At 54.5% G+C, this 25,354-nt stretch overlaps 1 protein-coding gene and 1 non-coding gene across 2 annotated transcripts; both read right to left on the bottom strand.

Annotated features, from left to right (window-relative positions):
• On the bottom strand, positions 1-19,857 carry NOD2 (nucleotide binding oligomerization domain containing 2). Its single transcript, XM_016205006.2, has 11 exons — positions 19,396-19,857; positions 18,071-18,176; positions 13,458-15,273; positions 11,214-11,297; positions 10,913-10,996; positions 9,219-9,302; positions 8,189-8,272; positions 7,616-7,699; positions 5,923-6,006; positions 2,994-3,077; positions 1-1,276 (listed from the first exon to the last, which is right to left on the bottom strand). Exons 1-11 carry the CDS (start codon positions 19,852-19,854, stop codon positions 1,204-1,206), a joined length of 3,042 nt encoding a protein of 1,013 aa, XP_016060492.2. The 5' UTR covers positions 19,855-19,857; the 3' UTR covers positions 1-1,203.
• Positions 16,873-16,946, bottom strand: TRNAR-GCG (transfer RNA arginine (anticodon GCG)). The gene has a single exon. It is a non-coding gene; the product is annotated as a tRNA-Arg (tRNA).
• Positions 19,858-25,354: the final 5,497 nt, after the last annotated feature.

Below are 25,354 nucleotides of genomic sequence, written 5' to 3'. Positions count from 1 at the left end.
TTGCAATTGTTTGGTCACAATGAAGACAGCTTGGGTAACTCCAGGGTTTTCTTCTCTGTGACTATGTACAGCATAAAATTCCTAGTCGTGTGTGTGTGTGTGTGTGTGTGTGTGTGTGTGTGTGTGTGTGTGTTTCATAAAAATATAAACTTGGGAGAATAAAACAAAGTGGTTGATAAATAGTAACTAGTTTTCACAAATAACAATGTTGAAAACAGTAACACTCACACAGCACCTGAGAGTTCGCATCATTCTGAAAAACCCAGAAAGACATTTGCTTTATAAGGAAGGGCCTTTGATTTTGCCCCTGTAAACTTTTGACCCACAACTTTACATCTGAAAGCATCCTGGCACAAATCACCCAGAACCGACTCGTAGGAGTACATTTTGGAAGTCTGTTGTGAGAGTTCAGCTCGCAGGCATCACCCCGAGACCTGGTGGGGCCATCCCAAATCCTGGCAAAGACTGCTTTTTCCAAAGCTGCATTTGGATAGGAAGTTGATTCCAAAGAATAATTGAAATAAAAGTTCACGTGTGAGACCAGCGGTAGTAGGGTCATATTCTTCTTGCAGATCTAGACGACCTTGGGGACTAAATAGCTGTCATGTGTCCCCTCCCAATAATGTCTTAAGGACCAGAAAGGAGAGCAGGGCAAATTGTAGTCCCTCCCATTGTGCAGGGGAAGGGGAGCGATCAAAGCTGAGAACACTGATGTCCAATCCTCAACCACAGAGGAAATGCCCCCTGCAGGGTCCAAGATGAGCAGAGGAGCCAGACGGTGGGGAGCAGCCTGGATGGCTGGCCCATGAGTTGAGACATGGCAGAAAGTTTCTCCTAAAGCCGCCCGCTCATCGGGAGGGGCGTGGAAAGGAGCTCCTCACGGGGACCCAGGTCTCTACGCCAACAGGCACCCAGTCACCTTCGTGGTCCACTGACCGTCCCATCGCTGGAGGCCGGCCCCACAAGGAGGGGCTGCACATTTCTCCAGCCCACAGGTTGAACCGTGGGAAGAACTCGATGGCCACAGTAGGCTTTGGAGTATCCCCTCTGAAGGGCACTGACACCCCTTCTCTGCCAGAACAAAGGTGACCTACTGCGTTGGCCTGGGCAGGACCAGGGGCTCTGTCCGAACGGGCTCCCGCAGATGTGACCCAGCTTCTGGGTCCAACCCCCCAGCCTGAAGTGAGCGTGGGCCCGGAGACGTCAAAGCAGGAGTCTGCTGTCCCTGTGGCTGAGCGTCTCAGTTTCCTCAGGAGAGAACATGTTTCCTCGGAGCCTTCAGGGGACAGAGCGATGAGAAGTCAGAGTGAGGACAGGGCCACAGCATTGCTCCCCAACGGCAGCTGAACCTCCCAAAGCTACGTGGGATGGCCTGCCCTTAGCCAGCGGCAGCTCCCGGGAGAGCAGCCTGAGGGTTCTTCCCTGTGCCAGCCAGGACAGCTCTGAGTCACTGGGCATGATGACACCAGGCTCTGCTCAGAGTCCACTCTGGCCACGGCCAGCCCGACTCCCCAAAGCCAGCCATTCTTTTTAAGGCAAGAGCAGAATCTGTCGAGAATGCAACAAGCACGGCCACATGCCCCCCTTCCCCAGCTCCACCAACAGGAAGCAAATAACATCAGAACCCTTAAAATATCAACCTGATGCGGGCTTGTTCCCCCCAGACACAGAGTGACATTCCTTAGGGCTATGCAATGATTTTTTTAAAAACCCCACACTGCGCCCACGCCCTGCGGACCTCACAGGATATGGGGATTGCACAATCGGACAGAGACTCTCTCCATCACAGGGCAAATCTGAGAAGTCTTTATTTTTAACTTCATCATTTGATATCTACCGCCTTGCTATGCGTTTCGGGGGAGGGACGAGTCTGCATATTAAGAGCGGGTCACAAACTCCCAGGGAGGAGGCCGGTAACGTGCAGCAGCCGAGGGACTGGTCCCGGACAGCAGGCCAGGAGGGTTGGGTCAGCCAGGGCAGTTGCCCGTCCAGGGTCTGGCCTTCCTCTACTCTGCTTCCTTACTGGCACTTTCACTGGGGGTCCAGGCTTGCCAGGTTTTTTTTAGATTTTTATGGGGGAATCTCCTAGTTTTAAAATACAGATAGGTCCCAGCTTACAATGGTTCGACTTGATTTTTCAGGTGGGAAAGCGATCGGCATTCAGTAGGAGCCATACTTTGGATTCGACCTTTTCTGGACCAGGGACTGTGGTAGGATGCCCCCTCGGGAGGCTGGGCAACAGGAAGATGGTGCCCACCTGGAGGCCAATGTAAGCGCCCTGAGCATGTCCGAGTGGGCTGGGCTAAGCTGTGGTGGTCAGTCGGTTAGGTGTATTCAATGCATTTTCGACTGAATGATATTTTCAGCGTACAGGGGGTTTATTGGGACATAATCCCATCGTGTCAAGGAGCCCTGTATTGGCTCCCAGCTCAGAGTCTGAAGCATATATGGTGACGTTCATGTATAATGCGTTAAACCAGCGGGACCTTTCTACTTACTATCTGAGTGATAATTACATTCCTGGAAAGGAAGATAAATCTTTGAAGTTGTGCCTCAATCGTTTTTTTCCAAATACGTGAAAGAACATGGCTTTTAAATATAAAGACTTGGATACATTGTACAGCAGTGTCCACCCTGTGTAATAACCACCCAGAGTCACACAGGGTCTGACTCAACGGCCTTGACCTGGGAAGGCCGATATAATGCCCAGGAGGGCAGGAGCTGAGTTCTTTCCTCTGTTACTCTTCAACCACATTCCATACTCCTGCCTGGAACAGAGCTATTTCCAAGTAAATACTCATTATTTAAAAACAAAAGAATTGGCCCCTGCTCAGAGACGTGAAGACTTCTTTCCCAGACAAGAACTACATCCACCACGTGTCAGAGCCAAGAGGGGCCTTAGAAATTCTTAAGCTCCTCTCTCCCCTCACCCCATTTTACAGGTTGGAAAACTGAGGCTCAGAGAGGTAAAGAGGCCTGCCCAGGGCCCTTACCAGACTTCTAGGATGGTGTCATTCCTTTCAAGGGCCTGCAGGAGGGCCTCTGCCCCGAGGTAGGTGATGCAGTTGTTGGACAGCCTGCAGAGGAAGATGCAACAGTGAGGGTCAAGGATGCTGGGTTGCCCTCTTGGGCCTCTCCAATTAAAGGAGGCTTTGGGAGTTGGTCAGCCTGCCCAAGCCCACCGGCCCCCTGGACATGTCCCTCCCCTGCTGAGATTCCCGATGAGCTCATCACCAAAGGTGCAGTGCCTAAGGAGAAATGCACGCTTCTCTCTTCCACTCTCAGATTCATTATCTGATTAAGTGGCTGCTCCCTGGGGAAGGTGCTACAGCATGGCTGCCAAGTGTGTGCATCTTAGTGCCAGACTCCCTGGGTCCAAGTCCGACTTACACCACTTCCTTCCGGATCTCAAGCAAATTAGTCCCACCTTCCTCATCTCTAAATGGACCTGAAAGAGTGCCCACTTCTCAAAGTATAAGAATTAGAGAAGGGCTTATTCTAAACCACTCAGCACCGTGATTAACTGATAGAAAACAATCATTGAACAGGGACATTTCCTCTGGGGCCCCGGGGGGCACAGAGAAAACTCGAGGCTGGGAATGAGGAAGGGAAGTGTCATTCTGTGGGAACAGCAGGGGAAGAGCCCCGGGGTCCCCATGCTGACCTGCTCATAGCTCACTTGCTAGATAATCTCCACTCCCTGCCTCCCACCTCCTCCACAAATGCAGAACTTCTCAGAAACTGGCCCCAAGGCAAAGCTGTGAATAACAACTGCCCATTGGGTGGAGCTCCTACTATGTGCCAGCTCTTTACCACACCCTTCCCTGCTCAAAACCCTATGATGAGGGTCCGATAATTACCCCCATTCACACCTGAGACAACCGAGGCCCCTGTCCAAGGAGCAACAGCCGGTCATGGTGGGGCTGGGTCCAAACCCAGGCCACCGGGTCCGGAGCCTGCACTCCTAACCAACGCTTGGCAGTTTGGTTAAAAAAAGGACGTAGGCATCTTTTTATGGGGAAACAGTGAGGGATGATTTAATTCAGTGATGCTGAATTATAAGACTCATGCCAAGGCCGCATGGGACAACCGCTGCTGCCACCGCCTAGCACCCCTTGGGGTCGACTGGGTAAGTCTATGGCCATGAGAGAGCGCGCATTCGCCACATCCACACCTGGTCAGTAACAAAGCAGGTATCGCCACAGGCCTCCTGTCTTCAAAGCCTGGTGTCCCGGCTCAGACACCCCCCGCCTCCCAGCCCACTTTCCCCCATGTGATGAGCGGAAGTGTTTTCCCCAAACATTTGGCAACTGCATCACCCCTCAAAGAGACACAAACAAGCGTTGCCAGAGTGGCAGGCAGGCTGGCAGCAAAGCAGCTGCTCTCCCACAGGCAGCTGTCTGCCTTTCTCTAAAGGCAACAGTGTCCCTCGGGCCACGTTTGCCAGGGAAAATGCCACCCTCCTCCAGCAAAAGGAGCCATCTGTAACGCCCGGTGTCCTTCGGAAGCACCAGCCTGAGAGAGCACCCACACAGCCTGTGGCGGTCATGGACTCCCGCTCCCATCCGCCATCCATCTCCACGTGGGAGGGGTCCCTGCCCGCCAAGTCTGCCTCCAGTGTCCCCTGGACCTGCAGGACACTACGAGCCCCTGGCCCCTTTCACCAGCCTCCTCCACATCACCAGCCTGATCCAAGTTTCCATCTGTGCCTGGAAGACGCCTGGAGCCTTCTGCCTGGTCTCCCCACATCACCCCTCATTCTACCCGTTCTGATCAGGCAGCAAGCATGACCTTTCTACGATGTAAATCAGGTCACGTGAGTTCCTCATTAAAATCCTCCAAAGGCATCTCAGTGTCCTAAGAAGCCCCATCCTTCCCACGGCTCAGGCCCCTGGAGCTCACTGCCCCACCTCTGCCCCCTCCACCCTCCGACAGAACCACCACAAAGGCCCTCCTCTGTTCTCCAAGCCACCAGGCTTGTTTCTGCCGCAGGGCCTTGGCACCTGCTGCTCTGTCTACCTGGGACACACGTCCCTGAGACTCAGCATGGCAGGGACCTGCTTGTTATTCGGGTTCTAACTCAGAAGCCATCTTCTCAGAGGGGTGTTGTCCGAGCAGCAGCAACTCCCCTCTTCACTCTGTTTCGCCTCTCAAGTTCTCCTTAGAGCCCTCACTACTACTTACCGCTCACATGTATGTCTTTACCTGCTCGTTACCTGTGTCTCCCATTAGAATTTCAGAGCGGGGTGAGCAGGGGCCTGCCCCATCCTTTTTATCATGTTAAACTCTGCCGCACAGAGTGGGAGCCCAAAACATTTCTCGTCTCCACACATGCGCAGATGAACACCCTCACAAGCAAAGCAAGGTGCCTGCCCGCGTAACATGAGAGAAACCACTGGAGGTGACCAGCACAAGGTTTCTCTCGCCTGGGCCAGAGAAGGCCTTTAGATGGGAGGGGCCCACAGCACCTGCTGTCGGCAGCCCAGCCATGTCCCCTCAGCTGTCACCTCCAGCTCTGATGGCTGCTGGCTGGGAAGACCCCCACTCTGCCTGAGGCCTTGCTCCTGACTCGGGAAGCATGCTCACTTCAACAAAAGGACAGACAGTTGGTGGACAAATAGCCCCACTGCCAGTGGGATTGAGCCCTGTTAGCTTCAGTGATACCAGGCTTGGTGACACACTGTTACTGGTTACCTCCCCTTCCCACCTCACTTCACGGCTCTGTCACCAGTGTTCGCTGGGACCACCTTGCCTTGGAATCCCTCCTGCGTTTGGGGGCTCCCGGGCAATACAGCCGTGTTCAGCCGGGCCAGGCTGTGGGAGTTAGGCAGGCTGGGCACCCACCCAGGCCTCTGATTCAGAAACACCCCTCCCATGCCACTCACTACTACCCCGGCTCCCCTGGACGGGCAGGTTCCTTACTTGAGGACTTTCAAACTTGAATTTCTCCTAAGTCCTTTGGCGAGAGAACAGACACCTTCATCCTGGAGACGGTTCTCCTCCAGACTGGAAGAAGAGAGAGAAGACTCCGTTGATGCAATAACATTCATTATGGAAGACAAGATCCCCGCAGATGGGCTGTACCCCCCCTTTAGAAAGCCCAACATCTGAAAACCCACACTTACAAACAAAGTGAGACCACAGAAGGCGGGTGTGAGGGACATCCTGGGGAGAGAGATCTGCCCAAATTCTCCACTAGGTGAGGAGCTCCCTCCTGTCCCAGTGACTCAGAATCCATCCTCCCTTTCTTTTTTATTAATTGAAGTGTATTTTGTCTGGGGCAGCCATGTGCTTGGTCAAACAAACAAACAACAACAAATACGACATTTCCCACTCTCCACTGCAGCCAGGGTGGGCCAAGGGGCACCCACATGCCAGGAACACGTAAGGGGAAGTCGACAGGTGGGCTCCTGGGAATGCTCTTAAAAGGGAAGAGCCCGGCTGGCTGTGCCTTTGCCCTTCCTGAGAATACACACCGAGTGCTGGAGGTGCTGCAGCCCTCCTGTGATCATGAGGCCACCAACCCTGAGGGTGAAGCCACAGACGGAGGATGTGATGGAACAGAGAGCGTCCAGACCCCGCTGGCCTTGGGGCACCACCACACGGGCCCTATGCTGCCTACGTCCAGAATGCTCGCACGTGGAAAAATTAATCCTTTACTGGTTTAAGCCACTGTAGACGGTGGTTTTCGCTCACCTGCAGCCGACAGAGGTTATACCTGATGCACTCACAGCGAGGCGCTCCTCTAACGAGAAATTCCAGGTGGTGAAACCCAACCAGGGAAGGAACAGTGGTCCATGGGCAGAACCAACGAGCCCTGCCAACAGCCAAGGCCCAGCCACTATATCCCAATGCTCAGAGCTTTTGGTGCCCTTCGGCTTCCTAGATAAATCAACGTCTTAACTGCCTGATATAATTTGGAACCGCCAAGGGCATGTCCTAAGAAGACTAGACTGGTAGCATCTAAAGGATGGAACACCTGGAATGAGTTTCAGGTCCGTTGTGACAGTTTGATTCACGGTTCATCTTTCAACTTCCCCCAAACTCCACCCCACCCTCCACGGTGGCCCTGACTCTGTGTGTGGTGCTCTTAGGCACCCCGCTCACTTTGAGTGACGGCACATTGTTAGTAGTAAGTTACAGTTAACCATAGCGGCTGTAGCAGCAGCAGCCACACGTCACTGCCACAGTGGAACATTTATGAAGCACTTACACACGTCAAGCTCGTTACAGGCATCACCTCATTTAATTCTTACAGAAGTGTTTTCTAGTTGGAAGAAACCTAAGACTCAGAGATTGCCGCTGAACTTGCCTAAGATCACAGCCGGCCTTGAAGCTCAGCCACGTGGTTCAGAACCTGTGCCCGCAACCATGAGGCCACACGGAGGCAGCGAACAAACCAACAAACCCAGAAGTGCATTGACTGAAGAGAGGGAGCCCCTCCGTGCTGGGCCCCGTAAGCCTCATCCCCCAGGACACGAAAAGACGCACGCGGTGGCCCCATCACTCAGTCATACACCTTTGTCTCACCCACACAACCGCTTCCCCGGGTCAGGCCAGGGAAGGAAGAGAGGCTGATACCTTCCCCCCAAAGCAAGGGCTCCCCCAGACTCACCAGAGCTCTTGCAGTGCCGTGTTCTTTTCCAGCATCGAGGCTAAGGCCTGAGCACCCGCACCGCCAATGTTGTTTCCCACCAGGCTGGATGTGATCAGGAGCGAGAACATGTCAGAGCAGGAGGGACCTCAGAGATGAGCTAAGCCCTGAAGGGCAGAATGCACAGCACGCAGGGCCCCTCTTCCCATCCGCTCCAGGTCAGAATCGGTAATGGGCTACCGTGCTCTTCCCATCAAGGCCACATGCAGCCTTGGAACCCTTCCCGACTCGGTGGCCTGGGCAGCACTGGGACTGGACTAAGGTTGGTCCTTGAGGTAAAATGTCCTCGCTCCAGCCTAACATCTTCAACTTACAGATAGGGGATCAAGACCCTTGAGAGGGGAAAGGACAGGCCCAAAGTCACCTAGAAAGATGCAAGCGCCCTAACTCCAAATCCCATGGTCTTTCTTTCGCATCCCACTGCCTAACATAGGGGGGTAAAAATGAAGGTCAAAGACCTTCAGAACCTGCCCAGGCTCCTCCCTCCTCATGCTGGCTCCCTGTGACAACCGCAGGATAGGCACCGAAGCTTACCTGAGCCACCTCAAGCTCTGGTGATCACCCAAGGCTTCCGCCAAGGCCTGGGCCCCCTTGTCACCCACCTTGTTGCCCCAGAACCTGAAAAGGTCAACAGAGTCAACAGATAGTGTCGGCGAGAATGTGTTCTGTGTTCTAGACATTCTCTGGTCGTTCCCTTCCTCTCCATGGCCCCAGCCAGAGGGGCAGGAACCCCAGTCCCGGAAAGGTCTCAGCAGGGCTCCTAGCTCCCAGCAAAGTGGCCTCCCTCCATCTTTTCCAAGGGATGGCCAATCTTCACTCAGATTTTTCAGCTGCTTTAAAATCAGACTCACAGAACAGCAGAAGCCCACCCAGGGTGCACCCACAGGGACGGGAAACTCACTCCCAATGACAATTCACATGGTTGTGACATTTCCTTGACATTTAGGTCAGACCTGCTTCCTGGTAACTGTACCCACAGGTGCCTGTGCCTGCTGGGGGCTGATGCTGTGTCCAGCAAGCAGGAAACCCCACGCTGGGGCCCCGTGGTCTGGGGAACTACCCTCCCAGCCCGCCTGACTCCCGCCCCCACTCGCAGGCCTGGCATCCCTCCAGCAAGCAGGGGCTCTGGAGGACCTGGTCCCTCCCCAGCCTTCCCCTAATCTTTCTCTTTCCGTGGTCCTCACCTGGCTGCACCTTCTCTGGGAGCTTTAGAAAATTACTGATCCTTGGGCCCTGCCTCTAGATAGTTCCCTTAATTAGTCTGTGGTGGGGCCCAGGCAGTGGCTCTGCAGAAGCTGCCCGGTGGTTCCCATGTACAGACACAGGTGAGAAGCAAGAACCCGAGGCTTCCTGCCACCTTGTGGCACTGCCCTCCCCCAGCCCTGACATCCTGAGCTTCCTGTTTATCAAGTGGAAAGCAAGTCCCGGGCAGCCAGGGGCCACCCACTGTCTCCCTGCCTCACCCTCCCCACTGGAGCCCGCGTGCCTCTGGGGCCTTCTGGTTCAAAAGTTCCACCTGCCCCAAACCCCTCCACGCGGCCCGGGGGCCCAGAATCCAACCTACCCCAGGAACTGCAGGGAGGTGTTGGCCCGGAGCCCCTGGGCCAGCACCTGGGCTCCCTCGGCGGTGATGTGGTTATTTCCCAGCCTGGAAGGGAAGACAGAGGAGGCTGAGAGAGTTGGGATGTGGGATCCGGTCGTGCCGAAGACCCGGGTCTGCAGGGGAAAGTGTGGCTTGGACAGAGAAACCGGGACAGAATGCTCTGGGGACCTGTCTGCAAGACACGGGAGCCAGCCTCTGTGTGTGCTGTCTGGCTGCGGGAGCCTGCCCAATGGCTCTTGAGAATCCATTTTCCACCAGCAAAGGGAAGGGGGGTTCGGGTAGGCTATTTTGCAAAGCAGGTGACAGGTACGGGCAAGAGCCACAGGAGGAAGAAGTCCTAGAAGGTGGTTTCCCAGGGAGTGAGGGTGACTCACTGTCATATCTTTCCTCCCACTAGGCCTCGTGCCCCCTGCAGCCTTCCAGCTCCACCTTGCTGCAGCAGCCTCCACCTGTTTCCAGAGAGCCTGGGGCAGACCCATTTCCTCTCCTTTTTTCCCAATAAATCAACTGCATAAGTACTCCCTCCTCGGAAACGGGACATGGACAGGCGTGCTGAGAACTTAGGTGATTCCTGTGATCTTTCACTCACTGTGTAAAGTACTTACTACAGGGTGTACTTGAACCTCAACTCACTGAATCATCGCAACTCCTGGGAAGGTGGCTGTTATCACTATCTCCATCTGACAGAAGGGGAAACAGAGGCACTGACCCAAGGTCACACAGCTAACGGGGATTCAAACTGCAGGGATCTGTGTTCAGACCTCAGTTGGCCTGGCTCCAGAGCCCAGGCTCTGAGTGACAGTGCTCTATTAGCTAGACACCCAGGCCTCCACCATCCGCTACCCACAGCCCTCCCTGGGGTTGGGCCAGCCCAGGCCTGGCCACAGCCACCGTGATGGAGGCAGAAGGGAGTCCTTCACACGGAAGGGCACCTCTGGCCTTGGCCTCAGCGCCCTGCCTGAGACTGAGCTACATAGTCAACAGTTTAAAAATGGCAGCTCCCGTCCCCAAACCTAGTGCAGGGGGTAGAAAGGATGAATGCAGGCAATTCTTCACCTTTTCTTTCACTGCCTGTCAATCCAGGAGGTAAGAATAGCCCCGAGAGAAAGAGGAGCCAGGCCAAGCGAGGGACCAGCTGGAGGGGCGATGCAATGGTGTCACACAGGCGAGACCAGCTGAGGCCAGGAGGGTGGGGCAGCAGACATGCAGACCTCGCCGGCTGGAGATCAAACCCCGCGCCTGTTGCACCGTCCAAGCAGCGGAGGGACTTTCTGAGAGCTTTTTGGCTCCTGACAGCCACACCTGTGGTGGCAAGTGACTGCAGCATGCCTTCCTCCCTAGCACGTGCTCAAGTTCAACAGGGAATCTGTTGACCCAGAGAGCTAGTAACACTCTCAGACACAGGTAAGGAAAGGGGCCAGCAAACCCTCTCCAGCCCTGGGCGTTAAAGGTCAAAGGGCAGGAAGCCCTGAGCACAGCCAGTCCAGGGTTCGCTGGGGAGGCCACAGCACAGCCCTGCCCCAAAGCAGACCCTGCCCCTGTGCTCGGCCAGGAGATGATGCACCCAGGACAGGCCGAGCCAGGGCTGAGCCCAGACTCCGCTGATGGAGCTGTGGGAGGAAGACAGCTTCCAAGGAACAGAGGCCGAGGCTCACCTCAACGCCAGGAAGTTCTGCCTGCACTCAAGGAGCCTGGCCATGGACTGTGCACAGCCGTCGGTCAGCTTGTTGTTGAACAAACTGGAAAATTCAGAGAGAGAGACATGGAGACATGCACAGCGGACAGCGACCACCCAAACCCAGGGCAGCCTGTCCCCTCAGGACGGAAGTCACCTGCATCCTTCAGCCATGCAAACACCTGTCCAGCCCATCACAGCTTGAAGCTGCTCCCTGAGGACATGGCCAGGAGTGAGGCTGAGGACACAGGGCCCAACACCCATGGCCCAGCCCTACTCACGCCAACTTCTGCAGCTCCTCACAGTGAAGGGCATGCTCGACGAGCTTGCAGATGCCTCGGTCTGAGATGTTATTATCTCGCAGGCTAAAAAACATCAAATAAATAAACTTGAAAACAGAGTTCATGAGAGGGGAAAAAAATGAGCAAAACCTTAAAACAGACTTTTACTCCTCCCCAAAGCACCAGCATCTGTGCTTGCAGGAAACCCCACAAAGAGGGAACAGCCTAGAAAAGAGGGAGACTCTCCCATCGCTGGCCAGGCTGCTGATGTCACGCACTGTGTGGGGGACGGCTCAGCAACTGGGGACCCCAAGCTCCTGCTGAAGAACACTGCACTCCTCAGGGAGTCACAGACCTCGTCCGAGGCACCATTTCCAGCTCTGGGAAAGGGAAATGGCAATCAGAGCAGCCTCATAGAAGGTTCCAAGGGCGAAGGAGCAGGCACGTGGCAAAGGTGCAGAGAAGCTGGGCAGCTGGGTGAGCACATGGTAGACCAGTTAGACAAGAGTGGCCAATACTTTGGAAAACCTGCATGTAGACTGTGGTTAGTGAGGCCCTGTCCAGCACTTCACCCCAATGACATCACTCCTGCAGGCCAGGCCCTGCCCCTGACATGCCTGTTGGGTCAGTGTTTCCAAGGCTCACCTGATCACAGGATTGGAAAGCATCCTTAAAACAAAGACTTTCCAGCCCCGCACCTGGAGTTGGCATTTGGCGTGTGTGGGGTGGGGCCTGGGGATCTGGGTATTTTAACAACTGTGTGCATGACTCTTCATCTTCAGACAAACTTGGGGGGTCCCTGACTTAAAGGGTAATAGCTCAGGCTCTGGAATCCCTCATTGGATGTTCTGATCCTGAGCAGCCCTCACTAGCTCTTCCTAACACCCACGAAAGCCTTTGAAAATACTCCCTTTATTAAACTCTCCTCTAACCACCCAATTTAAGTGTGTCATCTCTTCCTCCTGATATATTCATATTTACTATATATATTAACTATATGATATACACATATTAACTCTATATGCCATATTGTTACATCCTATTTATAAACTTGGGCCAACAGTCCCTATGTAAGGGACGAAGGTCCCCTTCAGTTTCTAGTAGCCATCTGTGTGTTTGCTCCATGCAGAAGAAAGTCTTGCTGCTTTGGCCTAGAGAAGGTATGTCATCCTCATATGTTCCAGGAGATGTCTGTCCCTTGATTAGGGCCAAATAAAGTCACCAGGGAGACGTGAGTAGATTTCAACATTAACTTATAACTTCTGCTTTCTCAGAGGTTATAAATAGGGGCAGGACATCTCCTTTCAAGGCAAGAAGGGAAGTTGGGGAACCTGCAATGGGCTGGTGGCTAGACCTGGGCACACCCTCTGCGCTCACTTGGCCCAAGACAAGGAGAGAGGCCCCCAGGCGCTGGGGCAGCGACCTCCCAAAGGGAGGGCCTCACACCTGTAGACGGGCTGAAGGCGGCATGAGTGATATCAAAACTTCATCTGGACCCAGCGCTACATAAGGAATAAAAGCTCAGGTGAAATTCCACAATCATTTTCTCTTTCTGGGGTCCTGAAACTCCCACCTTGTTGGGATTTTAAAGTTTCTGATGGGGCACAAGTCACCTCTGATTTGGGGCAGTTCCTGACACAGACACAAATGACACAAAACTTTGCATATGGCTTCAAGGTTGTCAGGCAGCCTCTGGAGCCCATCCACAGACAGGCTGCCTGTGGGACTTGGGGAGCGGGGACTTGTGACCTGAGGGGTGTGACTTGTGTCTCCCAGCTCTGCCATTTCCTGTGTGACCTTGGAGAAGTTACATCACATCTCTGAGCCTCAAAGCTAGGATAATAGGAAAAAGAATGCCCCTGCTACAGCCCAGGGTGGCCGTGCAGATAAATAAGTCGCTCTGGGCAGTGTGAGGCACAATGCCTGTCACACGGGCTGTCCTACGGATTATGGCTATCATTATCATCTATCTAAACCAAGGCCCAGGCCAAGTGGGAACTAGAATTATCTGGGGGACCGCTTTGTAAAGTACACAATTGTCTAACCGCTATGCTGTACGCCTGAAACAAATATTAAAAATAACAACAGAAACTAAGGCCCAGACTGGGGAAGGGACCCAGCTGGGGCTGCGCAGGAGGGGGGCGGGCTGGGCCCAAACTCCTGGGCCCCGGCAGCTGTTCCCACACCTGCACCTCGATGGCAGCACCCCCACCGAGCCCACCAGCTTCGCCCGCCAGCACTCACTAAAGAGCTTTGCAGACACCGAGGCAAGGCAGCAGCTGCTCCACGCCAATGTCGCCCACAGAGTTGTGGTCCAGCTGCAAGGCCACAGGCCGCCGGAGGTGTCGCAGCACGTAGGCCAGGGCAGCGCACTCGGCAGGGCCCACGCCGCAGAACGTCAGCTTGAGGTGCCCGACCTTGAGCCCGCGTACAGCCTCCCGCGCCAGCCGCTCCTCCCGCATCTCGTACAGGCTCCGGATGAGCCAGACGAAGCCCGGCAGGGCGTGCATGCTCTTGGCCTCGCCCGGCAGGGCTGGCGGGATGGAGTGGAAGTGCTTATGGAGGCTGCGGGCCAGACACCAGCGGGCACAGGCCTGGCGCCACCGCAGGGCCTTCTCGGACGCCCGGCACTCGGCCAGCAGGCCCTGGTGCTCCCGGGACAGCAGCCCCGCCAGGAAGGCCGCCGTGATCTGGAGGTTGTGCGGCTCGGCCTCCTGCAGCAAAGCCTCCACACTGCCCTCCTCGCGCCCCGAGCCCTGCACGCACACCGTGGGCAGCAGCCTGGCCAGCGGCGAGCCCCCTGTCCGGCGACAATTGAAGAGGTGTCTGAGAGAGGACGGCGTTACATCAGCGCCCAGCGCCAGGTAGAAGGCAGCAAAGAAACACTGGAGAGTGATGTGCAGGAACTCCAGGGCGGGTGCGCTCCCGGGCACGGCGCTTCTGGTGTGCACCAGGAAGCCAAGAGAAACGTCCTCCCCGTCGACGTGCGCCGCCTGCAGCTGCTTGGCCGAGAACACGTAGCAGCTCATGCCCAGGCCCCAGAGAGCCAGGCGGCCGAGGTGCAGGAGGGTGGGGAGCCTGCCTCGAAGCAGGCTGGGCGCCAGGCCGTGGCGGGCTGAGTCTGGTGGGGAGGCATGCAGCAGGAAATGCTGCAGGATCAGCAGGTACATATCCGTGGTGGTCTTCGGGGACCCCGTGCCCTGCAGCAACAGCTCCCGGTGGCATTTGGACACCATCCACGCGAAGACCGGAAGGTGGCACAAACCGTGCAGGGCCGAGGTCGCTTTGAGGAGGCTGACGAGCCGGTCGGCCACACCCGGCTCCTGGTGGCGCTTCCTCAGGTACAGTTCAATGCTGTCTTCCGAGAAGCCCTTGAGGTTGAGCTCCATGCGCACGTACTTGCGGAGGAACGCGGACACCGCGTCCGGGCGGCTGGTCAGCACCTTGCGGGCATTCTTTAGCAGGTTGCCCTGCAGCAGGTTGAAGAGCAGATTCTGGACGGACGTGGGGTCAGTCGGAGAGCAGTGACGCTCACGATCCGTGAACCTGAACCTGAACTCGTCAAAGCCATCAAAGGTTAAGAGGACACGGTCGGGGTGGTCAAGAAGGAACTGAAAGACTTCTTGTTGCCCGAGGTCAGGCCAACAGCAGTGTTCAAAGAGCAGCGTCCGCACGGACAGGGGTTTGGTCACGCACTGCAGCTGCCGGCAGCTGAATGGGAAGACAAAGAGAAACTCCTGGAAGCCCTGCCCCACGGCCCACAGCAGGTGCAGCCGCTGCAGGAGCGTGGTCTTGCCGCTGCCCGCCTCGCCCACCACCAGCACGGTGTCCGCGTCCTCATTGAGGTGCCCGCGGGCACTGAAGAGCTCCTCCAGGCCCAGGGTGGCAGGGCTCTTCTCGGGGGGTCCAGCCATGCCCACCTCCGTCCGGACCTCCAGGACGTTCTCCGTGTATATTTCCTCCAGGCAAAGGTTCTCCGCCCCATCGTAGGTGCTCAGGAAGCGAGCCTGGGCGGAGACCGTGGTCCTCAGCTTGGACAGGTACTTCTTACACACTGTGTCTGCAAGACAGGGAGAGGCCAGTGGAGTGGGGCTGAGCGGGGAGGGGGCTGCATGGGGCGGTGTGACGTCACAGGTGGGAGGACAGCCAGCGGGCTCTCCACTCAGGAGCCGTGGGCTTTGAGGACGGTCATGTAACCTTCCTCACCCTCAGTTTCCTCCCCTGTAAGGTGAGAGAGATGGCAGTCCCTGCCTTATAGGGTTTTGACGTGGAACAATTAAGATAGCTCATGCCAAGGGCTTCATTCAGTGCTCAACACAAAATAAATGCTCAAATGACATAACTGAATGCTGTTATTATTAATGGCATCAGGAGGCGCTGCAGGTTAGAAGGGGCACTGGGCTGAGTCAGCAGACCTGCATTCTGATGCCCAAGCAGCCTCAGGTAAGTCCCTTCACTACTCAGCCTCAGATGAATCTCTCTAAAGGGAAGCAGAAGGTGTGAGGGCTGAGGGATCCTGTTCCTGAAGTCAGACACACCTGAGCTTCAAACCTGGGAAGCGGGGTCCCCCATCAGCCTGGGCAAGCCACTTTTCTGACCTCGATAGTTTTATCTGAAAAATGGGGAAAATCCACATCTTGAAGGATGGTTTCAGGAGGAAATGAGATAAAATAGAGTTTAGAAGAATGCCTGACACATGGCAAACTTTCACAAAAATGGTATTTATTATGATTATTAGTAGTATGTGTGGTAGGCACAATCATGACCCCCCCAAAGATGTCTGCATCCTAATCCTTGGAACCTTTGACTGTCACCTTGCTTGCAAAAGGGACTAGACAGATGTGATTAAAGACCTCGAGATGGGAAGATTGTCCTGGATTATCTGGGTGGGCCTAGCCCTCGGGGTCACTGGGGTGCCCGGGCCGAGTACTTGTACAAGATTTCCTGATGGAGGCCCACTTCCTAATCCTCTGCGCCCAGCCCCTGCAGTTGGAGTCCCACTTACAGGCTGTGTCCACAAGGTTGCCGCTTTTCCTTTACCATCCTAATACCTGAGCAGCCACTTCTTTGTCGGGGCATAGTTCCCCCTTCGGGAAATGGGCAAGTGGTGGTCTGGAGGCCCGGCTGGTGAGACCTCAGAGCACCGTTCACCCCATCACGGCCTCACTGTCCCCAACCAAGCTCGGGCCCATTTGTTCGCAGCCCAAAGGCTAGCAAGCAATTTCCACAGAGCGCTCTCAGCACACACAAGCTGGATTTAGTCACAGGAAGGAGATGCCCTGTGCCTGTTCTGCTCCCAGAGCTGATGACCGTGGCTCTTAACGCCCTCTGGATATACCAAGAGCACTGAACAAAGTCCACAAAATATATCTGTTCCTAAAGCCCTGATTTCCATGCAGGTTTTCCATCTACCACCAATGATAGCAAACTTCTCGAGAAAAAAAAATTACCTCTCATTTTATTTATTTATTTTTAATTTTTAATTTTGTCAATCCTCACCTGAGGATATTTTTTCCATTGCTTTTCAGAGAGAATGGAAAGGAGGGAAGGGAAGGGAGAGAGTGAGAGAGAAACATCGATGTGAGAGAGACACATTGACTGGCTGCCTCCCGCACTCGCCCCGACAGGGGGGAGGGGGTGAACCCATAATTGAGGTACATGCCCTTGACTGGGAATCGAACCCACAACCCCTGGGTGCGCAGGCCAATGCTCTAACCACTGAGCCACACAGGCCAGGGCTTACCTCTCATTTTAAAAACAAACGATGTCAGTTGTCACCTTTAGGGCTGGCACCTTGGGGAATCTTGCCCTGTGGCATGGTGTTACAATGCATGAACAGCCAGTGGAGCTTAGTAATGACACAAATGTTCACCAAGGGCTAAGCGGGCACTGGCTCTGGGCTGTGCATCCCCTCACGTGCACCGACGTCTGTGCTCTATTCTCAGGTGAGAGGCTACACACCCAGGTGCCAAGCATAGGCTTCCAGCCATCCCTCCCATGGGCATGCTAATGGCCCAGAGAGCAGGGCCAAGGGTGGCAAATCCATCTGCAAGCACCATGCAGAGACAGAGTGACTTTCCCTACAGAGACCAGGGAACAAGACTCAAAGAGCTCCAGGTGCATGTCTTCTCTTTACCGCTGATAACCTCTTGTCCCAAGAAAGGAGAAAGCATGGTTGGAGACCGTCTAAAATCAGGCCCAGCCTCCCCTACCTCCTCACTGGACCTCCTGCCCAGTTTTCACATCTGGAAAGCAGAGAAAACAACACCGGCTTCTCAGGGGACAGAGGTTGTAAACAAAGCACGGAGCAGGATGCCTGAGCTGGGCTGGTGACCCTGCGCAATGAGAGATACAACGTTATCTAAATCCATTTGGTTCTCGAGCTTCTGGTAGTGAATAGCTGAGTTGCAGAGATCAAGAGATTCCAGACCTTCGTAAGGTATATAAATGTCTAATTAGTAGGTTGTACACCTGAAACTCATGTAATATTGTCAGCCAACTGTAATTGAAAAATAAATTTAAAAGTAAAAGAGAGACCAGCCCTATTTCAAAGTGTGTCCGTATCTTTTTGGTACACATAATGAGTGTGTACCTCAATACACAGCTCCCATGATCACTCTGGAAATAATAAGAGCTAACCTTAATATTACGCACATTGATGCTGTTAATCCTCCCAATAGCCCAATGAGGCAGTGGCGGTGTCATCCTTAAAACGAGGAGACTGCGTCTTAGGGAGGCTCACACAGCTAGTAGGTGGGATCCTAACTGACATCTCTCACTCCGGAGCTTTTGCTCCCAACCATGAATGTGCACAGCCCTTATTTCCTTTTCTGATGGACTAAGAAGAACATACATACCTTCGAAAAACAAGGTCAGTGAGACTGGTAATTCCTGAACATGCTGTAGAAGGAAGGCGGCCAACCCATTGGTCTTCACCGTGGCCAGGTCCAGGAGCCTTCTTGCCTATGGGAAAAAGCAAAAGTCATTATTTCTCCAGAAAGGCTGATGGATCTGTGTGGGAAGGTGTCTGCTGATAACTGCGATTTCATAGGCATCTCCCCTGCAGCACAATACAAGGCCAGAAAAACAACCAGACAGCCGCGTGAGTTTAAAGAAGGCCACACAGTACTGGGCGGTGAAATCAACACTTCAACACACGTCCAATCTGGCTCCCTCTCAAAGCCCACTAAAAGAGTGGGTAACTTAGAAAAAAAAAAAAGGGGGACATCCAGCCCAACTCACACCCGCCCTTCCAGACCCGCCAGCTGCAGTGAACCCTGTATTTCCCAGGACTCACTTATGACCTTGCCCACTGACTTCCCAGGCGGGGCCCACATGACTCTCGGTGAAAGGAAACCCAGACCACGGCCCTGAGACCCTGAGCTTCCTTGCTCCTGTCACAGCTACGTCTGTGCTCGCTCTTCCATTTTCAAAACAAAACAATACATTATTTGGGGGGTTATTTTATAAGGTATTAAAACTATAAAGTAAAGCAGAGAAGCAGTTAACACAGAAGTCAGGCCAGTGGTCACCATGAGCCACTGTAATTGAGGAAGGACACAGGTACTAGTCTTCACCTGGGTGGTGGGAGCACGTTTATACCATAACATATGAAATTACACAATGTAATTTCATATCAGAAATCCTATGTGGGCGTCTAAACTATATTAGTGTACAGTGTGCTTATATTCATTTATATTTATTATTAAACAGATTTAATTTAATGAATTTTTATAGCCATTGAGCTGATCGTTGCAAACAGCCTTAGATGTGCGCAGTATAAAATATTATGATAAAGGAACTGAGTGCTTACTATGGGCTAGACACTGTTCTATGTGTTACACAGATCAGCTCACTGAATTCTTCCAAGAACCTCACCGCAGTTTTACAAATGAGGAAGCTGAGACGGGAGAGATTGGGGCAGGAGGGTTTCCGTGGAGAGGCCTGCAGTCACACAGAGAAAGCCCGGAGCCTGCCCCACCCCGGCTCCAGTATCCAAGCCCCGGGCCACCGGGCAGCGGTCCTCTCATCACAAGCGGGTGATACTAAAATGCAGCAACTTCACCCGCTGGCTACCTCCTTAGGGGAAGCCCAGGGCGGGCGCCTCACCACAGGACGGACTTCACCGAGACAAATGAGTCTTAGCCACTAAGCAGCCCCTCTCCCTGTGACTCCTGCTCACCCGCTGGGATGACGTGAAGATGGGCAGCCTGATTCCTTCGCATTCATAGGGGCTGATGAAACCCTGGGCCCGCACCAGGTCCAGCACGCCCTCCACGTGGCTGTAGAGTCTCCTGACGATGGCTGGCCGGTGACACTGCAGGTCCCGGGCCGGGTGGGGTGAGTGGGGGTCCCAGGGGCCACGCAGTGTGGGGGACTGGCTGTCAGACTGCGCCTCCCGCACGGCCGCGATGAGTTGTTCACAGCCCCAAGCGCCTTTATTCCAGACAGTGTCCAGGAGGCGCCTGGCAGCGTGGGAGAGGGGCTGGCCCACGAGGCTGAGGCCCTCATAGTCCTCCCAAGAAAGGACTTCCCAGGACAGTAGCCAGTCCAGGACACTCTCAAAGCCCTCCAGGGACCCCGAGACCAGCAGCTCCACCAGCTGGCTCCTCTGTGCCTGGAAAGCCTCCTGCGTGCCCATTTCACAGCCTGGGGAAGAGAGGGAGGTCAGCATGACGCCTTCAGGAGCAGGCATGCATGGGGGAGCGGGGCAGTGCAGGGGCCCGTCAGTCCACCCCAAGTCCAAGCTGGCCACGGTTCTGCCCTCAGACTTTCCCCAATCCAAGTTCCCCATTGTACAGATGTAGAAACTGAGGCCCAGAGAAGGAAAGAAACTGGCTCAAGGTCCCACAGAGAGTTTGAAGCAGGCAGAAGTTCAATCAAGACGCCGGCTCCCATTTCCATACTTCATTCAGGCCTGGCTTAGGAAGTTTAAAACAGTTTGAACCCATATTAAGAGTAATGTCTCCCAAAGGATCAGGAAATGAATTCTCTTTGAGGCAGTGTGAGAGGGCTCCTCCATACTGGCTGGGTTTAGGCTACAGCCCCTCTCTTCAATAATGGCTGATATTCATTAAGCACCTACAATGTACCAGGCACTATCCTAAGCAGTTTCCTACACGAATTCATTTACCCCTTCCATCCACTCTGAAGTAGATGCTGTGATGAGCCCCATTTTACACATGGAAAAACTAAGGCACAGAGAAGCTAGATGACCTATACAGGGATTAACAGGCAGATGGGGTGGATTTGAACCCAAGACGTAAAACTCCAGAAGTATTCATTTAATTCCCTTGTAGTTGAGTTCCCCACAGGGGCCCTGAGCCCATGCCTGTGTAGGTAACCCTCTGCTACCCCAAGAGGCAGACCCAGAACACTGCTATAAAGGGCCCAGACCAAGCAAAACAAAAATTATGCTGTAAACTAAGTAGTGTCAAAGCTCATGGGTGCACAGGCCCCAGTCATCACTGTCCCTTTCCCAACTGCCCCAGGCCATCACCTCCATCACCACCAAACATTACATGCTGTCTCCTCTGTCCATGGCTTGCTCTGAGCTCAGCCCTCAGCCTCTGGGCTCTGGGAATTGAGGGGAAATGGTCTCTCAGAGATTCAAGCCCTCGGAGGGTCCCCAAGCAACAAAGAGAATCTCTCAGCAGAGTCTGCCCTGGGGACCTGGGCTGGTGAACATGAAAGTGAAAGGACAGAGGCATGGAAAAAGAGGAGGGGCGCCTGCTTCTCTATAAACCCGGGGCATTCCCAGACGCTCAGGGCAGCAGCCACAGGAGCTGGGTGACTCTGCATCATTCCCATTGGCTGTTTATGTGTCTCACTCCCTTTTGGGCCAAGTTGAAGCCTGAGACTTACTCATGCTGGCACCCCCAGGTCGGCACGGGCGGGGCCCTGGAGAGGCACAATGGGAATGTTCATAAATCAAAAATCCACTGAGGGAGGGGACAAGCCTGGGACATTCTGTGCCTGCCATCATATGCCAGCCAAAGTAAGGGAAAGGAGCAATCTCCAACTAGAAGCCTTGTGCTGGCCAGATGGGGAAATTGAGGCAGTGAGGTTGCCTGTGTGTCCCGCAGTTTGAGAAGCAGGGCATCCCCAATAAAGAGGGTAGAGCGAACCAGGACCCAAAACTGTTCTCCCTGGCCAAGCAGGCAGCCTCCCAGTGCCCAGGGCCAAGCAGAGGCATCAAGGGGTTAGAGGTGAGGAGGGGGGAGAGGAGGGAACAGGAGGGGGCAGGAAGAGTGCTGAGCGTGGTCCTGGAGTGGCTCTCAGCTGTGGAAACAGCAACCCTCAGCACCCATGCCCAGGTCCTGGGAAAGAGAACCACCCATCCCTCCCTCGGGAACAGCCCAGAAATGGGGGCTGAGCTCTCCCTCTGACCCAACACCTGGAAGGCACATGGGCAGCCAGGAATTAGCAAAGTTTAAGATGTGACACAGGACAATGCCTGCTCCTCTCACCCGGATGGACAGCTTCTCTCTCCTCTGTGTCTGGGGAGCTGGACCATGGTCTCCCTCATCCCAGCTCAGCAGGCAGGGCCCAGTCATCTGGGCAGGCCCTGAACAGGAACAGGAAGGCCAGGACACCGGACTGGCAGGTCTAGATCTGCCAGGGGAAACACCAAAATGATGGGCCGGAAGCCAGAGTTGGCCAACCAGTTGTGTGGAAAGAGGTAATGCTGGGCAGTTCTGGCCCACAGCCTTGTGCATCCACCATGACCCGCACTGAGAGACCCCACAGGGACCTGAGACACATCCACAGATGTGCTCACCCACGGGGACAAGTAAGCAGGGCCCTTCCTGAACATACTGAGGCGGCCAGATGCTTGAGCCACATACCCTACTAGCCATGTCAGGGCTCTGTGGACACCAGTGGGTAGAAGCAGGGCAAAGCCATAGCATTTATCACTCTGTCCTCCTACCAGCAGCTGGAAAGTCCCGTCTCTGGCCGGGCCCCTGTTCCAGAAACCTCGGAGCAGGGAAATTCCCCGAGGACCAATTTGGCCAGCACCTTGTCTGCTAGCATGTGTGGCCTTTTCATCTTAAGCATCCAGGAGGGAGAACCTGGCCTCATTGCTGTCCTCATTAAGCACTCAGGAAGTTCCTCATTATGTCTAGCTTAAGTTTCTCCTGCTCCACTTTAACTTGGGAGAGAAAGATGATCTGCCTATCATCACTGCCTCTTCACTTCAGTTACTACAACTTTGGAATCATTATAGTCTTTCCTCGAAGAAGGTGAGGCCCATCAATTTAGAGAAAAGGGCACTTCCTTGCTGAAACAAGGCCAAGGGGAAGGGGTAACCCACTCAGACCCTCCCTAATCCCCAAACCCAGGACAGGCCCTGATGCCTCCTTCCTTCCTGAGACCACGTCGAGCCTGGGTCTTTGGGTCCCTGAGCACCTGATTTGCTTCGATGATGAAATCTCAGCTGCTGGGTCCCTGCAGACAGGAGAAGGGGGAGGCTCTGGGAAGCCTGACTTCTGAGCTGTCCTGGACCTCAGCGGGCCCCCTCCCCGCCCCTGGGGCACCATCCGTCCCCTTGCCTCCTGCAGCCATCCTTCCTGGTCCCTTCACTGGCTTCTGCCTAGGAGAGCATCCAGTCACTATGCAAACAGACCATAACTTCAGCCCAGGAGGAAAGCCCTCTCTCCACACCCGCTGCCTTCTGGTTCCAATCCCATCTCTCTGGCTCCTCCACAGCAGGACTCCTTGTCTGCTGTCTGGACCGCTGTCCCCAACTCCAGCCCTTCCCATCAGGTCTCCCTTACCCCCAGCTGCTTTTGTCCTGGTCACCCGTGGCCCCAGCAGTGAGCCCTGCGTGGCTTGGTCTTCAGCCCTCATCTTCCTGCTCCTGCAGAGGCACCTGTCCTCACGGCTCCCCTCCTCCTCACCTCCGGACACCCCAACACTCCGATTTTCCCCCCACCTCACTGGACGCTCTGTCTCCTTGGCTGGCTCCCATCCCGGGAGCCCCAGAGCTCCCTGGTTGGACCTCTTTTCTCCGTATCACTCTCTCCCTAGGTGAACTCACCTGCTCTTACCGCTTTAATGCTGACTATACAGTGATATGGTCCAAAGTTTTATTTCCAGTTCCAACCGCTCCACTAAACGTTCCCCAACTGCCTACCGGACGTCTTCACGTGGATGCCTATGGGCATCTCAAACTCAGCAGTCACCAAGCCAAACCACATCTTCCCCCTAAACAGCTCCATCTCAGTCCAGAAGCAGCAGCTCCAAACTTCCAGATACACAGGCCAAAACCCCCCAAGTCATCCTGACTCCTGCTTTCTCTCTCATCTCAAGTCCTGTCTACCCCGCTTCAAAATATATCCCAAAGCTCGAAATCTGATATTTTTTCACCATCTCTATGCCACAGGTACAGGCTCCTCTGGTCTCTCCCAGAATGACAACAGTGGTCGCCTCACTGGTCCCCTCTTCTCCCACCCATAGCCAGATGAACCTGCTGACCCCAAGTCACAGCAGGTGACTCCTCTATTCCAAGCCCTTCGTGGCTCCCTCGGCACTCAGAGTGAAAACCGGCAAAGCCCTCACAGTGGCCTTCAAGGCCCCATGCAGTGCCCCCACCTCCCCAGGCCTTACCTCCCCACTCATTTCCTACTAATCTCCCACTGGCTCCCCACCCACCATGCTCCAGCCACACCAGCCCCTTCCTTGTTCCCAGAACAAGATAAACCTGCTCCTGCCTGTCATGGTTCTGCCTGAGGGCCTGTGTGAGGTACACTGTCCTTTGCCCAGATATTCCCAAAGCTCACCTTCCCCTCCTGCAAGGCTTTGCTCAGTTGTCACCATCTCAGAGAGTCAGTCCCTGACCGTGCTATATAAACCTGCCCAACAACTCATCCCCCTCACCGGCTTTATACTCTTCATAGCACTCTCGCCACCTGGCACATCACATATTTACTTATTTGACTGCTTTGACTCTTTTCTAGAATTACTAACGCCATGAGTGCAGGGAATTTTGTCTGATTTTTTTTAATATAATTTTTTAAAAATATGTTTTTATTGATTTTAGAGAAAGAAAGGAAAGGGGTAGAGAGATAGAAACATGGATCAGCTGCTTCCTGCATGCCTCCTACTGGAGACTGAGCCCGAAACCCTGGCATGTGTTCTGACTGGGAATCGAACCAGCCACCTCCTGGTTCATGGGTCGATGCTCAACCACAGAGCCACACCAGCCGGGCTGATGACATTTTTTCTCACTGCTATAGACCCAGTGTCTCACCCAGTGCAGCAATAAAGATTGTTTGAATAAATAAAAGAATGAATTTACTCTGCATGGTTTCAGGAGGCAGAAGTGGACCCAGGCAGTGGAGTCTGCAAGCCACTGATTTTAAGTAAATGAACCGAGAGCTGCAGGGCACTGAACAGCATCTCATAAATAAGGAGCTTGCCATCACGGAGCACACAGCAGAGGGATCCTGCACTGGGTGAGAGGGGGGTAGGCCGGATGGGGTCCCTTCCCGTCTCAGATCCCCCTGTGCAGATTGGCAAAGGGGACTTGAGTAACCAACAAACAGGGGCACAGTGACTGGGACATGAGGGCAGAGCAATGGGGATGTCACTCTGGTTTTCTTCACCAAAGAGTCAGGGGACGGGTGACATGGCAGACTTTTCCCTCTATGAACCAAGGACCCTGTGGCCAGGAAGCAGCCCAGGGGGAGACCAAAGCCAAAACAGGGACAGGGCTCAGAAAGAGGGAAAGAAACAAGGGCCAACTGAGAGCCAGGAGGCCAGCTGTGGCAGGCCCCCCCAGAGGACTTGGGGGGCTTTTCAGTTTGCTGGAAAGCAAGTAGGACCAGAAGGCTGCTCCCCAACATGAAGCGCGAAGGAGAGGGCCAGTGGCACACAGGATGTGATGCTGGGCAGACCCTGGTGTAGGCCTGTCCAGCAGGGATGAGGGGATGAGCGGGGCTCTGCACCCACCCAGGGGGAGGAGCCTCCCCAAAGAACTACCAGGCGGCAGGAAGGAGTGGAGACCATCCAGGCACTCTCTCACTTGCACCCACCCATTCACAGGCCTGCATGGAAAAGAGGGAAACTGAGGCCGGAGAGAGCAGCCCCCCCACCCACACACACCTGACACCTGGCCTCCGCAGTCCCAGGCGGCCCGC

This window comes from Miniopterus natalensis, chromosome 18 (assembly GCF_054644295.1).
Source record: "Miniopterus natalensis isolate mMinNat1 chromosome 18, mMinNat1.hap1, whole genome shotgun sequence".
Classification (NCBI taxonomy): Eukaryota; Metazoa; Chordata; class Mammalia; order Chiroptera; family Miniopteridae; genus Miniopterus; species Miniopterus natalensis.
The sequence above is the reverse complement of the archived record's forward strand: the minus strand, read 5'-3'. Positions and strand labels throughout refer to the sequence as shown.

Excerpts from the sequence above, each read along its gene's own strand:
- NOD2 (XM_016205006.2), bottom strand. The coding sequence starts at position 19,854 with ATGGGCACGCAGGAGGCTTTCCAGGCACAGAGGAGCCAGCTGGTGGAG. Across the intron at positions 18,177-19,395 it reads TCTTCACGTCATCCCAGCGG|GCAAGAAGGCTCCTGGACCT; the intron begins GTGAGCAGGAGT and ends TTTTTCCCATAG. Across the intron at positions 15,274-18,070 it reads ACTGACCTTGTTTTTCGAAG|ACACAGTGTGTAAGAAGTAC; the intron begins GTATGTATGTTC and ends CCTGTCTTGCAG.